This window comes from Glycine soja, chromosome 2, assembly GCF_004193775.1.
Source record: "Glycine soja cultivar W05 chromosome 2, ASM419377v2, whole genome shotgun sequence".
Lineage (NCBI taxonomy): Eukaryota > Viridiplantae > Streptophyta > Magnoliopsida > Fabales > Fabaceae > Glycine > Glycine soja.
In genome coordinates, this window is record NC_041003.1 from 47,899,482 (window position 1) to 47,914,008 (window position 14,527).

The following is a 14,527-nucleotide window of genomic DNA, read 5'->3' on the forward strand; positions in this document are numbered from 1 at the left end:
ATGATATCGATAAGTCAACTAAACATAAGAATAACAACCAAATTTAATCATTCATGGAAATAATTTTTTATTAGATCTTATTTAACTTCTTGTCTAATCAAATTCGAGATTAATTAAGACCCCTTCTCCATGCTAAACCAAAGGATAAAAAAATGAGAATAACTCATGAAACTATCTCTTAAAAACACTTTCGACGAAGAAAAAAATCACTCCCGTTGAAGAATTGTTCTTCAAAATACTCATTTATGATGAGAATTCAAATTTATAATATTGAAATAATTTATATTGAATGGAATGAGGATATTATAATCTTGTTACATCATTAAATTTTTCCTTATTGAAGAAAGTTATATTCTTTTTAATTTTTTAGAGGGAGAAAGAAAGTTATATTCTTTTTATAACAATATTAATATATTATACGTCAAAAAACAATCCTGGAAAAACAATATTTTGAGGTTCTTTTAATATTATATATCAAGCATGAGAAATTAACGTCCCTAAACTTCAGATTACTGGAAACTAAATAAATTTCCAATACCAAACACCTCCTAAGGTTGTGACAATATACATGTTTAAAACATTTCCAAAGCACTAGGAAGAGAAAATAGGCAATAAAAGAGGCGATGGGTTTGGATCATAGCATTATTCCATTGATTGCAGTGATGGCAAAACGAACGTCTAGAAATATCAATTATTACACCGAACAAAACTGCAAAATTCATGAATATACAACCTGCCCATTGAAGGGTTGAAAAGAATGAATGTCCTTTGACAAAGAATTTCATTTCGTATCCTGACTTGTTATAATGCCTGTGGAGAGCTGTCATCAAGGGACCAAAATTCAACAAACTTGAAAACCAACTTAAAAAAACAACTATAGATAATGATGATGATGATGTTAGTGGTTAAGGTTATATGATATGATCAGCAACTCTACCTTATTGTTGAGAGATCACCAAAGACAGTTTTCAGGTCAGGCCTATCAGATGCTGGAAGGATGCATCTAAGAGCCACCTTTAGCATGTCATCAAGAATTTTAGATGGTCTTTCCCCATTGTTCTTGTCCACTAGAGACCTATCAAAGCACTGGCTAGAACGGTTTTGTTCGGCTAAGAACCTCACCCAGTCAATGAGGTCAACCACCCCTGGAATCCCAGAAACTATTTCTCCAGAATTTCTTCCTGTTAGGAGCTCTAACAAGATCACTCCAAATGCATAGACATCACTTGTCAAGGAAGGGCATGGTTTGCTTGATCTAGCAAACTCGGGAGGCCGATAGCCGAGTGCACCGGCATTCAGAACTTGCTCAGCAGTACCAGCTGCAGTGAGTATCCTGTGCAGGGTGTAGTCAGTGAGGAGAACATTTCTGTTGGGAGTTTCTAGCAAAATGTTTGTGGATTTGAGATTGCCATGAGGTATGGCTTTCTCATCGTGTAAGAAATGCAGACATTGTGCCACCTCTACAGCCACCCTGAGCCTTTCATCAAGAGACAAAGGATGGAGATTTCCTTTATCTGTCTCTGCAGAAAAATTTGAAACAACTAAATAAAACAGAAGTATTACAATTTACAACTAAAAGCCTGGGTTTCATGCTGCAAGAAAACATGCATGAGACCATAATCTTACCATGGAGATAAATATCCAAAGATTGTGCATTCATGTAATTTGATATAATCAGTTTCTCATGTTCCTTTGGCCCCAAGTAGTAACCCTGAACAGAAACCAGGTTTGGATGCTTGATAGTCCCAAGTTTCTTTATTTCCCTAGCCAACTCCTTTTTTCCTTTAGTTATTCCTTCTCTTAACCATTTGACAGCCAATTCATGACCAGAATCAAGTGTAGCTTTGTAGAGTGTTCCATGACAGCTCCTGCCAATAACTTCTGCTGGAGCACATGAAAGTTCTTCCGCAGTTAGCGCCAAGGATCCATCAAATATATGCAAGTCTCCAACCAGTTTATCTGGAGAGGAGACTTTGAGGGAACCAGGATTCTCAAACTGATAGCTTTTTGAAGATGAAGGATTTGAAGGAGACAAAATAGACATTGGGGTAGATGTTCCTTCCTCGTTCTTACCTAATTCAGAAGGGCCAAGATCTATTGGCTTCTTTCCCACTGGATGAATGTTTCTTGCATCATCAGAAGACCCACTTTGAGCAGGTGGTAATGCTTCCAAATTTCTATAAGGTTCCTCTATATTTGATGTGAAAGTACTCTCTTGGGTGATGCCCCTTGCTTCATTTTGTTTAGAAGTCCTTTCTTTTTCATGATGAACCTTATAATAAATTATTATACCCACAAAAGCCATCACAAAACCACCAGCAACCAAACATGCAATCAGGGCAATCCTAGTTGCAGACTTTTTTTGTAACCGATGTTCCCTCAAACCTAGGTTGGAAGTATCTTTTGGTGATGGTTGCAAATGTGGAAATACCAGCATAGTATTTCCTGGATGAAATGCAGAGTCGGGAAACTGCTTTAAGCTTTCTGGTACAACACCAGAAAGATTATTAAAGGATACATTCAATACTCTCAACTCATCTGGAAGGTCATCAGGAATAGTACCTACCAATTGGTTGTTGCATAGATTGAGATATGCCAAATTGTGAAGCCTACTCATATTTGAAGGAAGAGTCCCACTCAAGTTGTTGTGTGAAAGATCAAGAAACACCAGACTACAATTTTCAGCAGAAACTATTGGATTATTTGGAGGTTGAAATTGAATAAGAATTGATCCAGAAAATTTATTGTTGGAGAGATCAAGATTAATCAATTTGGTTGAGGTGAAAAAGCTTGGCAGGAGGAACCCAGAGAGCTGGTTGAGGCTAAGATCAATCTCTTCTAGTTCTGGATATGTTCCCAAAATTGGTGGGAGAAAGCCCTCCAATGAGTTATTGGATACCTTAAGTGAAGTTAACCTTAAAAATTGAGAAGTTTCATTTGGTAGCATTCCTCCCAATGAGTTGCTACTTAGCTGAACAACTTCCACATAGTTACCCCAATACCGGATCCTTGAGAAATTACCTGATAGTGTGTTGTTACTCAAATCTATGATGGAACAGTGGCCTACCCTGAGAGGTAAGGGGCCATACAATTTGTTTGAAGATAAATTAAGCTTCCTCAGAGTCACCGAGGTAATAATTCCAATGGGACCTACAAAGACAGTTTAAATTGTAAAAGAAGAGAAGGGTAAGCAGAAACTTATTGAATAACACTTTGAACTCATGTCATGTGTGATTTTATGATATTATGACTAAAATTGATGAATAAGTCAATGCTAAATAATTGGGGATAGATAAAGGGAACAAAGTAGACCAAGATTTCTCCGGGCAGAATAGATTGTTTGTCACATGTAGCATACTTTTGGACAGATTTTGAAAGGACTTCCCAGTTTCTACAATGTTTCTATATAAAAAAACTAAATGGCTTCTATAAGGATTAGCAGATGAATACATAAAAATGGGTATAACCTGGACACCAACTTCATTGTGGATATAGATTACCACATAAGAATTTTCTGCAAAGATCTAAAGGTCTGCTAACAGTTGCATACCTGGTTGTATACTATCCAGAAGATCCCCTTAAGAAGGTTTAACATCAACTACTTTTCTTCCTTTTCAAATTTTGTATTTCAAACTGACTCCATAAATCAATATATTAGACTGATGCTGATGATATGTGACCAAAATACTTATGTTAAGTTTTTAATATACTTTGTCTTTTATAATCAATGCAGCCTTCATTAGTACTTATTTGGGATACAGAATTATGTTTGAAGTATAACTTATCCATCAATAGGTTGAACCATGGCACAGAAACTTCAAATTGGACAAATATAAGATTTTCTTTAATTTGAGTTCTCCACTATTTCATATACAGGTAAGAAATTTATGAAATAATTTGTATTTCAGTCAATATTGATCAATAATAGACTTTCATTTCAGTTTGGTGACCATATCATACTTTCCTCTACAATCTTTGTTCATAGAAATGATTGAGGGTGTGAAAAGTATCTATTTATTCCACAGAAGAAAATTCCCCAAAGCGTTTATCTAAAATAACTAAAATAGCAGAATATGCATCAGAATGAAAGTTGCAGTTTCATATTTCAGCAACCAAACAGCAGCTTGATATGGGGTGTTGGCAGTAATTTTTCATACCTAAAACTTCATTTATTAATAAGTCAGCAGAACAGATAGCAACAAATAGGGAGTAGACTAGCAAATGGATAAATTTTAACTTTGAAGAAAGAATATCATTACAATTTTCACATAAAACATAGAAGGTACCTTCAAGCTTGTTTTGACTAAGATCCAGTTCAGACAACATCATTGAACTTTCCTTCAATAGAGCTTCGGGCAGTAAACCAGTCAACTGGTTGCATGCAAGTCGAAGAATCCGAAGAGATACCACAAACGTGAAGGAAGGTATATTGCCCTCTAACTGATTATTACTAGCATCAAAGACCTCTAAATTGTCAAGGTATGGCATACCATCATGAACAAATAACTCACCACTCAAGGAATTATGGCTAATATTTAAATACTGAATTGAAGAGAGAAATGACTCATCTGCAAGTCCCAAATCCGGTGTACCAGAAAACCTATTGCTGCTTAAGTCAACATATAGCACACTGCCCATCGGATAAAATATATGCATAATATCCCCAAAGAAGTTATTCATGTGCAAATCTAAATACTTCAACTGCTCAAGTTTGTGAAAGTCAACAGGAAGAGTACCTCCAAGTTCATTTGAAGAAAGATTCAGATATACTAACTTGCGCAACTGAACGAAGTTAGAGAGTAACGGCCCATTAAACTTGTTGAGGGATAAATCAAGATATTCAAGTGACTCTATTGTGGCAATGTGTAAGAGATCTCCTGTGAACTGGTTGTTGACAGCTGACAAATTGCGAAGCATTGTAAGGCCATTAATCGCAAGAAAATTAAGTTCACCAACCAAACCAGCATTGTCCAGAGTGATTGATAAAACACTGCCTTCACTACACACTATCCCATACCAGTTCTTAGGACAACCATCGGAATCTAAAGACCTGGAATCCCAAGAATTAACTACTAATCCAGAAGGGTCATTCTGAATACTCTTCTTGAATTCAAGGAGAGCATCAATATCTGAATTCCCCAATGCAATAGCCACCAATAACGATAGCATGAACCAGATAGCCTGCATGCCTTTCCTAGTAGCTCTTAATCCAAGCATCAATCAACAACACAAATACATATGATTATGTGAGGGAAAGTAACACAATGAAAGTGAGAGCAAAGGGGCAAGTGTACAACAAAAAATTAAGGCAAGAGAGTAATTTTAGAGCATATTGTTCTATAACGTAATGCACAATCATATATAGGCCAACATGTCAACAGTGCAACCAGAATATCACTTTTTGTTTCTATAATTACGAATCTAAAGTAAAAAAAGTGAAAAATAGTAACTTAGGTTCATCACCAACAATAATTGTAATAATTATTAAACAAGAAACCTACCCTTCTTGCTGCCCAATCATACCCCCCACCCCCAAAAAAAAAAAGAAAGGCAAAAAAGCAAAACAATGATGCATTCTTACCTCCTAATTCACAAGAAGTGAAGTTGAGTAATGGGCCGTAACTGAAGCAACAATGCTGACCAAAGAAAGTAGAAGAACAAATTCAGAAGGAACAAGGGAACCCCTGTAAGTTTCTGCTGTTAGAAAACGAATGGTTCTGAGAAGATGAGGCTATAAATCTGAACAAAGGATTGAGTAGGGTGGAATGCAGTGTGGCAAGCAAATGATTAAGCGAAAGTTTTGATTTTGAGAGAAGGGTAGTAGCAGAAAGTGTGATAGAAGGAGAAGAAGATGAGTGAGGAAACATTAACTGAGAACATGGTAGGTAGGTTGCCGTTTTATCATGTCATCATTGGTAAAATCATATACAAAAAATTTATATCTATATCCTATTTTTCTTTTTTATACCATCTTTTTTAGTTATTTTATCTCCTTTTCTTCACATTTTCTATCTTTAGAGTGTCTTAAGTACTGCTGTATAATATATCACTTCACTGTGTACACTCATAATTTTCAATTAATATAATTTAATGTTTTTGGCAAAAATTACTTTGTACAAATATCAATCTTAAAAGAAAAAATATAATATATCACTTTCAGCAGCATTAAGAAAAGTGAATTCAGCAAAAAAAAAAAAAATAGAAGAGAAAAGTGATGTTTACGTGATGTAAAAACACTGGTATAATTTTTCAGGTAAAAAAAAAATGTTTGTGAGAGAGACTTTTCAAGACGACGTCACTGGGTTGTCCCAAGATACAAAGCAACTATATATGACCTCGTTGGCAGCACCTTTGACTTTACAGGTGAGTTTGGTTCTGCCTCCGAAGCTTCGCATTTCATCTAATTTTTTTTATAGATAACGCATAAGTAATTATTAGTTGTGCAACACAAGTCCAAACACGCCGAAACCTTCTATTTTACCACGACTTTCTATTTTTTACAACTAGTATCTTCCTAAGGACCCAATGCAAAAGCGCGTCCTGCCATTTTCAACGCTAACCATTTTATGAGTCTAATTGAATTGAGGTATTACTAAAATCTTCAATGGATTTGTTTGTTTGATTAAATAAATAATCAAAACTTGATATTGGATTATAAAATATGTTTAATAAAAATATTTCAAGAGAAACTTACAAAAACTTACTTTCTGAAACAATAAGTAATGATTCAAATGATTTCTTAGAAATATTAATTGAAGTTATAATTGGATAAACTCTTTCATAGGTATTTATATGTTGAAGACCTTCTAATGATGTTTTGGAGTTGGGATCCTTAATTGAAAAGTGTAGGAGTATTGTTTTTCACAATCGAATCTTTGTTATAGGTTTTGTCAAGAGATAAGTCAATAAGTTTGACTATGAATTAGCAAGAGTGATTCTATTTTTTCCAAGTCTTTATACATTTAATTATGGAATTCCTTTAGTTGCTTTATAATAATGAAATGATATAAACATGTTTCAGTAAAAAAAAAAAAAAAAGGTATTTATAAGTTGAAAAATGAATTGAGTTTCTCACATAAACTAAAATCAATTTATATATTTTTTATAAATGTTCTTTCCATGAGCAATCTATCTCTCCTTGGACCATACACATACGAAATTCATGAAAGATCTTGAAAAAATGCCTAATTAAATTTTATAAACATTGTTGCAGGTGAAGCAACAACTTGAATAATTGGAGAATGTTGAGCATAAGCTTCCACTAGGAGCAGGACAGACTGGATTTTTCGACATTAGAACAGAACTTTGAAGAGGTGTTGTGCGTAATTAGAAAAAATCTCAAAGGTGTTAACATAATTTGCTCTTCTTTTTTTAATGAAAATTAATAGGTAAATAATATATGTATGGTCCATTTTCTCTAAAATCCATTTGATCTTAATAACAAACGAATAATACTTAGTCTTTAGTAGTTTAGCGGATAGACATATTCGGAGCCATATTTTTCTAGCACGAAGACATCCCTTGCAATCGAGAATAGATTCACGCTTGTTACAACGTTTTCAACACATTCGAAAGCTACTCAAACCACCATCATATTTCAATTAGTTGGTAGGCACAGCTTAATGATGAGCATGACAAAAATGTAACCTTTTTTTTCCCCAGAATTTTGATCTTCCACTCTTGACTCCCCCAAAGAAGACAAAGATTTTACGAGGATGTTTAGAGTTGAATTTTAAAGAGAAAAATAATATGAGCAGAATTTTTATTTTGTAATTGATAGTCTAAATTAATATTTTTTAAACGAAAATAAAATTATAAATCAAAATACATTTAATATTTTTATTTTATTTTATTTTATAATATTATATAGTTCTCGTGTTCTGGGCCAACCAATGTCTAAAATGGTCCAAAATTATCAGGTGATATCGGCCCAATAAGTATAGAGTTCAAGAACTTGTAGTAGTAGTTTCTAAAAAATATCAGCCAAGCACTCGAGAACCAAGTAATGCAAATATGCAATGATTAAAAGTGTGTTTGGAAAAAATTAAAAAAAGTGCATCAAGATCTTTTCTCTCAACATCGCCGAAGCATAAAAAAGTTGTTCACATTTTCACGTCCCTTATACGTGTGTTTTGTATTGTGCATGGAAATTCCGAGAGATAACTTGGCGGTATGTTTGGTTTGAAGGGGAAAAAAATAGATGAAAATTGAATAGAGATATAATTAAAGAAAAGAAAAATATAACCAAAATAAAGTAGAATGATGAATTATTTAGTTTAAGAAAAATATATGAGAAATAGAGTAAAAAAAAAAAAGTAAGATTGTTAGATTAAAAATATCATTTTACAGGCCCAAAATTTACAAGTGAGTTGGAAAAAAAAATATTGTTCCGTTTTGCATTAAGAGCACAAAAGAAAAGAAAAAAGACAGTCATGGGACCCACTGAATTTTAAAATTAACTCCATTGTAACTCACTGCTATCAAATGTCAAATCTCGACTCCATCTCATAGAAAATTGGCTGCCATAAAATAAACTCCGGATAGCTTTCATTTTCAGACCCAACGACCCACATTATGACACATGAGTGTTGATAAGCATTAAGGATTTTCCATGTTACGTTATCATTTATACATTTATGTTTTATTTTTCATAACTATCTTTTTTTGAAGATATTTTTGTTCAAAACATTATTGAACACTAATTGTTAAGTCATCTACCAACAATGGATATTTAAACTTTGATTAATCAAGTTCTGGAAGACTAGATCATTCCACTGTAGATGTCCTTAGATATTCCAAACACAAATCCTAATCAATTGCTCAATTGCTTAATTTAATTAGAAACTTCAAAGTTTTTGGGTGTACAACTATGATTAATGCAAATTATCCAGATCTTTCAGGCTTTCTTTTTCCACTGTGATGCCCTACCTAAGACATTAAACTCAATTCTAATTTTAAGTTTTTAACCACAATGCCACTCTCATTGCCCAAACCAAAAACAAACCTAGCCCGGTAATCTTCATCTTACTGGGCCTGGGCCCAGTCCCAATCTTGATCGGAACACTCACATCATCAATTTCCAGTCACACAAGAAAAGGGGGAACACTATTTTTTTCTTCTTTTACTCCTTCCCTTCTTACCATGATTATGACATATCCTGTATTATTTTTGGGAAAAAATGTAAATTATATTAAACCCAAAATGATACAATAATAAACGGGACATACCCTGCCGTTAAAGAAAATCAAAAGTCTTCCTAATACAAGAAGACCTATATCAAGATGCTAAAACAAATGGAACAGGTGCACTTGTTTATACATAAGAAATTTAATCTTGTTAATAACTTCTATTACAGAAAATTGATAATCTTCAAAAATCAGCTTGTTCGCCAAATGCAGTTATCTATACATATCCTGTATTATTTAATATTATATCATTTTTGATATTTTATTAGTATCCTTTTGACTAGGACATTGATGGTAATATGTAATTCGTGATATTAACAGTGAATTAATGATAGAGACGTGACTAAATGAAGTGCGGATCTTCTTTAGTATTTGTAACAGTAAAATCTTTGTTAGCCCATCTTAACCTTAAATTATATAATCTAATTACATCAGATTCATATTTTATAATATCCATAAATGTATCAATGTAGCTTTTTAATAATAAACTTTTATATAGAATAAGTCTGGTGTAGTTAAATGTATAATTTAAGACTAAGATTGATCAATAAAAATTCTACTGCTCTAAATACTAGCTACTCTAATCTAGTTATAGTACACTACACAAAATCAAGAAAAAAAATACAATTTAAATTGCGCATGTTTCTTCGCATATTATACTTCAGAATATTGGTTTATTTGAACAGCTAGCTTAGTTGGCATCTTATTTAGTTATAAGTAGTGTTATTCGTACAACAATTTTTTTTATGATAAATAATATTTTTCTCTTTCTGTTAGATTATAAATTATATTTTCTATTTTTATTTTCCTTTTCTTTTCTCTCTCTTACTTTATTGTAAATTTTTTTATACAATAACATTTTTATACTTGTATAATTTTGCAGCATCAAAATTCAAAAGCATAGGACCATAGGCATTCTTGTTTTTCGGCTTCTAGTAATATTCCGCTATGCTTTCCCTCTCTTCAACTTATTCTCTTTTTCTCGTTCAATTATACCTAACTATCTTTTCAACTTTGTTTTTTTTAAATAAAAAAAAAATCTCCTTCAACTTCTTCTTATTCAAGATTTCAGATGCAATATAATAATTGAAAAAACTAGAGCGTTGGTGGGTTGCATCTTGTGGAGCTACAAAACAAAGCTCACATTCTTTTATTTCTTTTCTTAAACTTTTCTAGAGGGTTTTGATAAAGTGCTCCTTTTTTTAATTCAATTATTTCAAAATTTCCTTTTTTTTTCTAGAAATCGTTTCCCCCAATAATTTCATTTGGCTTGTAGTTATATGCATCCCACTTCAACATGACATATATAAAATTAATTAGTAAGCACTAGTTACAACTTTATCGAGAAAAAAAAAAGATCGAAAGAAAAAAAAGTCTGTGAAGTTGGTGACTTAAATTTTCAAACTCTTTATTATTATTTAAAGGTAAAAAAACTATGGATAACTGAAAAGATTGTAAACTCCCAAGTCTTAGTCTTAACAGATAGATGCTTAAATCAGGATGTCACTAAAAGAAAACATGGAATTCACATGAAACCTTTTAAACTACGTAACTTTTATCTCCTTTCCATTTGGTATTAACCAATAGCCAATCTTTGACATCAATCTAGAAGCAACTGCTGTTGACAAGAGGTCTCTCTAAAGAACTGACTTATTTGACGCTTTTGGAATCTACATATATAATATTTTGATGCCATGCAGAAAACTTTTAAAGATATATAGTTTAGGTGAAAAGAAAAGGACGAGCATATCAGCCACTGGTAACTTAAAAAAGGTGAAAGAAAAGAAATTACATAGTATTTTATTTTATATTGAAAGACTTTACACTTGATGGAGTTGCCATATATATCAACATCTATATGATCGAATTTAAGCTGAGATGCTGCCACTAGCTAGGGAAAGGTGGACTGCATGAGTGCTTAATCTACAATTGTGACATGTGAAAGTTCCTGTTGTCATATTGTGTAGAAAAGCAGATATGGTACTATAGCAGACCCCACTTCAATTTGTTTATGTTAAATTCTACCACGTGGCTTCAATAATTGAGTAAAAAGCTTGATCAGTGAAAGTTTGATTTCTTTTATCCACACCCCCTCATCATTTTCAAATGAGTTTAATGATCTCTAGCTATATTAAAAAAAATACAATAAACCAATTAGAAATTATAATAGATAACTTTTTTGAATAAATAGTGTATGTAATGTATTAATAGTATAAAATATTTTTTCCATAGTTATTTAATTATAAATTATTATATATAATAAAATTATTAGTTTTTATCATACTTATTTTTAAAAATTATATCAATGAACACTTCTACCTGGGTTGATAATGTAAAATTTTTATATTGATAACACATAACAATTATACTCATAATTTTGAAGTTAACTATTATAACTTATCATGTTTTTTTATAAACGGTTTTATTAGAAAACATAGTACAAGTTGATCATACTTTAACCCGTATACAATCAAATCATATCGCATGAAAAGAAAGAGAAAACGCAAGATTTGTACACCATGCAATAATAAAAAAAGAACATTGAACATTAATTATCTATTTTATTCCCTTAAACCATATTCAAAATCTAACTTTTTATCAAATCTAAAATATTAATCAGTTGAAGACATGATCAAATGAAAGTATAATATTGGTTACATGCATACACTATTCACTCTTTAATTTCTAATTAAACAATTAGGCTTCAAGTTGTTTCTTGATCATATTGTAAAACTGTCAAATAGTAAGTGATAAGTGAAGAAACTGTGGCACAGAATCACATTGCTATTTTCGAAAAGATAAGGTATCGCACATGTACACACAATTCTGGTGCAATTACCTATCTTTTTGTGGTTCTGTAGTCCAACATGGATGCAACACAAGAAAAGGCATGCATATGGCCAGCTATGCCGCTGTCTTCCTTTGTATTTAAGACAAAGCAAAACTAAGCAAAAGCAGTGGCTGGGGGATCCTAGCTAGGTTTTTCTTGCTTAGTGTGCTACCTACATCAGATTCAGATCGTTAACTATTAGCCAGAATTTAATTTATAAATATACTATATAGTCAGCTTGACCCTTATAGTTTTCACCAATAATTTAGATTTAAGAAACATAAAACCAAGTCAACCACGTCTCTAAATTATTGGCAGCGCCAAAGTCTTCAGTGAATGGTTTCCATTTTTTAAATCTTTTAGCAATGAGAGGCTATATATATAAGCAAACTCCCCGAGAAGAAAGGGAGAGATATATATTTGTTCATTTTATTTATTTTTTTCAATTTTCATTTTTGTACTATAGTTTTATAAGTTATTTTCACTGTTAAGAAAGAAAACATTGATTACACTTTGGTATTTTCAAGATGAGATTTATCTCTTCTAAGACAAGGAAGGAGAGTACACTTTAAATGATAAAAGGTAGTATTAATAACAGCTAATTAGAAAATTAATAATTAATTTTGTTTTAGGGAAAATTATAATTAATTTTATTTTTTTTGTATACTGTATATTTTATTTTTATCACAATCTTAACTATTAATTTTTTAATCAACCATTTTAAATTAGCTTTATCATTTTAGTAAGATGTACTATCTTTTCTCTTTTGGAGAATCAGATCCTTCAAGTGTAATATTTTCCTTCTTAACTTTGCTAGTTAAGACTGAGGTTCACAAAATCCTAGTTTTGTTGACGTCATTTTCAATTTGTTGAACTTATATCTGTATACATTGATTATGCATGTAGATTAATTGGTGACATGCGTGTCTTGTATAAATTGATAAATGTTCGTTGCAGAATGCAGAATGCTTGGGAGTTTGGTGCTTGCAGTTATGGATGCTAAGAAGCCAGCATGTTTTATTGTCAGATTCCTCTGCAAGAATATTTATACCATGCAGTAAGTAGAAAAATGTTGTATTTGAGTTTAAAGAGAGCGAAAAAAAAAACTCTAAAATGAGATAAGATTCACATTTTTATATTTTATTTTAAGAACCCGTTTGGTAGAGACCGAGAGTACATTTTAAGATTCATTGATGGTTTTTTTTTTTTTTCTCACAAAGATTAATTGATGGTGTTTGTTTTCTATGAAAATTGATGAATGTATGTTACAGAGTGCTAAGAAGCCCTGCATGTTCCATTGTGAGCTACCTCTGCAAGAATATTTTTGGTCATGCATATGGGGAAGATCAAAAGTCACTATCTAAGAAAAATGTTGTATTTGAAGAACCAACATCAAAACTAAGACTTGATTCTGGTTTTGTATAGCAGCGTTTTACAATAAAAATAAAAAGAAGAAAAAAAAGTTTTCAATTAACCTTTATAAAATCTAAAATTTTAATAGTAATTCAATGGGAATACGTACTACCATTTATTGTCACTAACTTTAATTTATATATTGTCAAAACTTATTTGCAGTTTGCTCTTGTTTATATTTAAATATAATAATTTTTAAAGAAAATCTCTTAGACTTTAAAAAAAAAAGTTGCTGTAATTGTTATTTACTACTATAAACATGAACTTCACATTTAAATGAAAAATTATACTTTAATGCAAAAACATAAATAAGAGAATCCTAAGATAAATTTGAGTTTAAATTGGTATCAAAAGAAAATTGTGCATATTTTATTAAAAGAAAAAACACTACAAAACCAAACACTTTCGTGCACTATACGTGGATTTTTCCACTGTGCAATTTCCAACACGTACTGCTATTAGTTATACCACCCTTTCAAACAATTTCGTTACTTAACTGAATTTGGTGACAACTGTGCCACTCCACATGATAACTAGCCACACATGCCCCCCTAAATCAATCTAAGAAATGAATTGCAAAACAATAAAGATTAATGCGGCACTGGCACGTAAACTAATCACAATCACAAGGACAGAAGTGGGTGTAAATTCATAAATTTGAACAAATACTCAAAAAATTTCTTTTAACTTGTATAAATTCTAAAATTTTAAAAATAGTTCAATGAGAATAGGTACCATTTATCGTTACTAACTTAATTTATGTATATGGTCATAACTTATTTTATGTTTGTTCTTGTTAATATTTGAATATAATTGTTTAAAAAATTATATTAGACTTTTGAAAGAAAAAAAATATCTCAATTTAATTGTTATTTATAAGCATTAACTTCACAAGTATTATAAATGAAAAATAAGAATTTAGTGAAGAATCATAAATAAGAATTGGTTAGGATTGGGTCATAATGTATATTAATAAAATAAACATGAAAAATAGAAAAAATAGAAAAAAAATCAATAAATAGTCTCAAAAATCACAATTATAGAATTACATAACACAAAATATAGTTATAGAATTATACAACATAAAAGATATATATAT

The 14,527-nt window shown here is 31.4% G+C and overlaps 1 protein-coding gene across 5 annotated transcripts; it reads right to left on the reverse strand.

Annotated features, from left to right (window-relative positions):
* Window positions 1–605: 605 nt before the first annotated feature.
* On the reverse strand, window positions 606–5,897 carry LOC114400695 (probable inactive receptor kinase At5g10020). 5 transcript variants are annotated; one of them, XM_028363312.1, is made up of 5 exons: window positions 5,582–5,897; window positions 4,287–5,181; window positions 1,627–3,150; window positions 938–1,520; window positions 606–820 (listed from the first exon to the last, which is right to left on the reverse strand). In XM_028363312.1, exons 2-5 carry the CDS (start codon window positions 5,167–5,169, stop codon window positions 802–804), a joined length of 3,009 nt encoding a protein of 1,002 aa, XP_028219113.1. In that variant the 5' UTR covers window positions 5,170–5,181; window positions 5,582–5,897; the 3' UTR covers window positions 606–801. The 5 variants fall into 5 exon arrangements, with proteins under 5 accessions (XP_028219113.1, XP_028219105.1, XP_028219097.1 ...); XM_028363304.1 differs by having other exon boundaries at window positions 4,287–5,194; XM_028363296.1 differs by having other exon boundaries at window positions 4,287–5,203.
* Window positions 5,898–14,527: the final 8,630 nt, after the last annotated feature.

Coding starts and splice junctions, on each gene's coding strand:
- LOC114400695 (XM_028363277.1), bottom strand. CDS start 5,217: ATGCTTGGATTAAGAGCTACTAGGAAAGGCATGCAGGCTATCTGGTTC. Junction 3,151..4,286: donor TAGTCAAAACAAGCTTGAAG/GTACCTTCTATG, acceptor CTGTCTTTGTAG/GTCCCATTGGAATTATTACC. Junction 1,521..1,626: donor TTTGGATATTTATCTCCATG/GTAAGATTATGG, acceptor ATTTTTCTGCAG/AGACAGATAAAGGAAATCTC.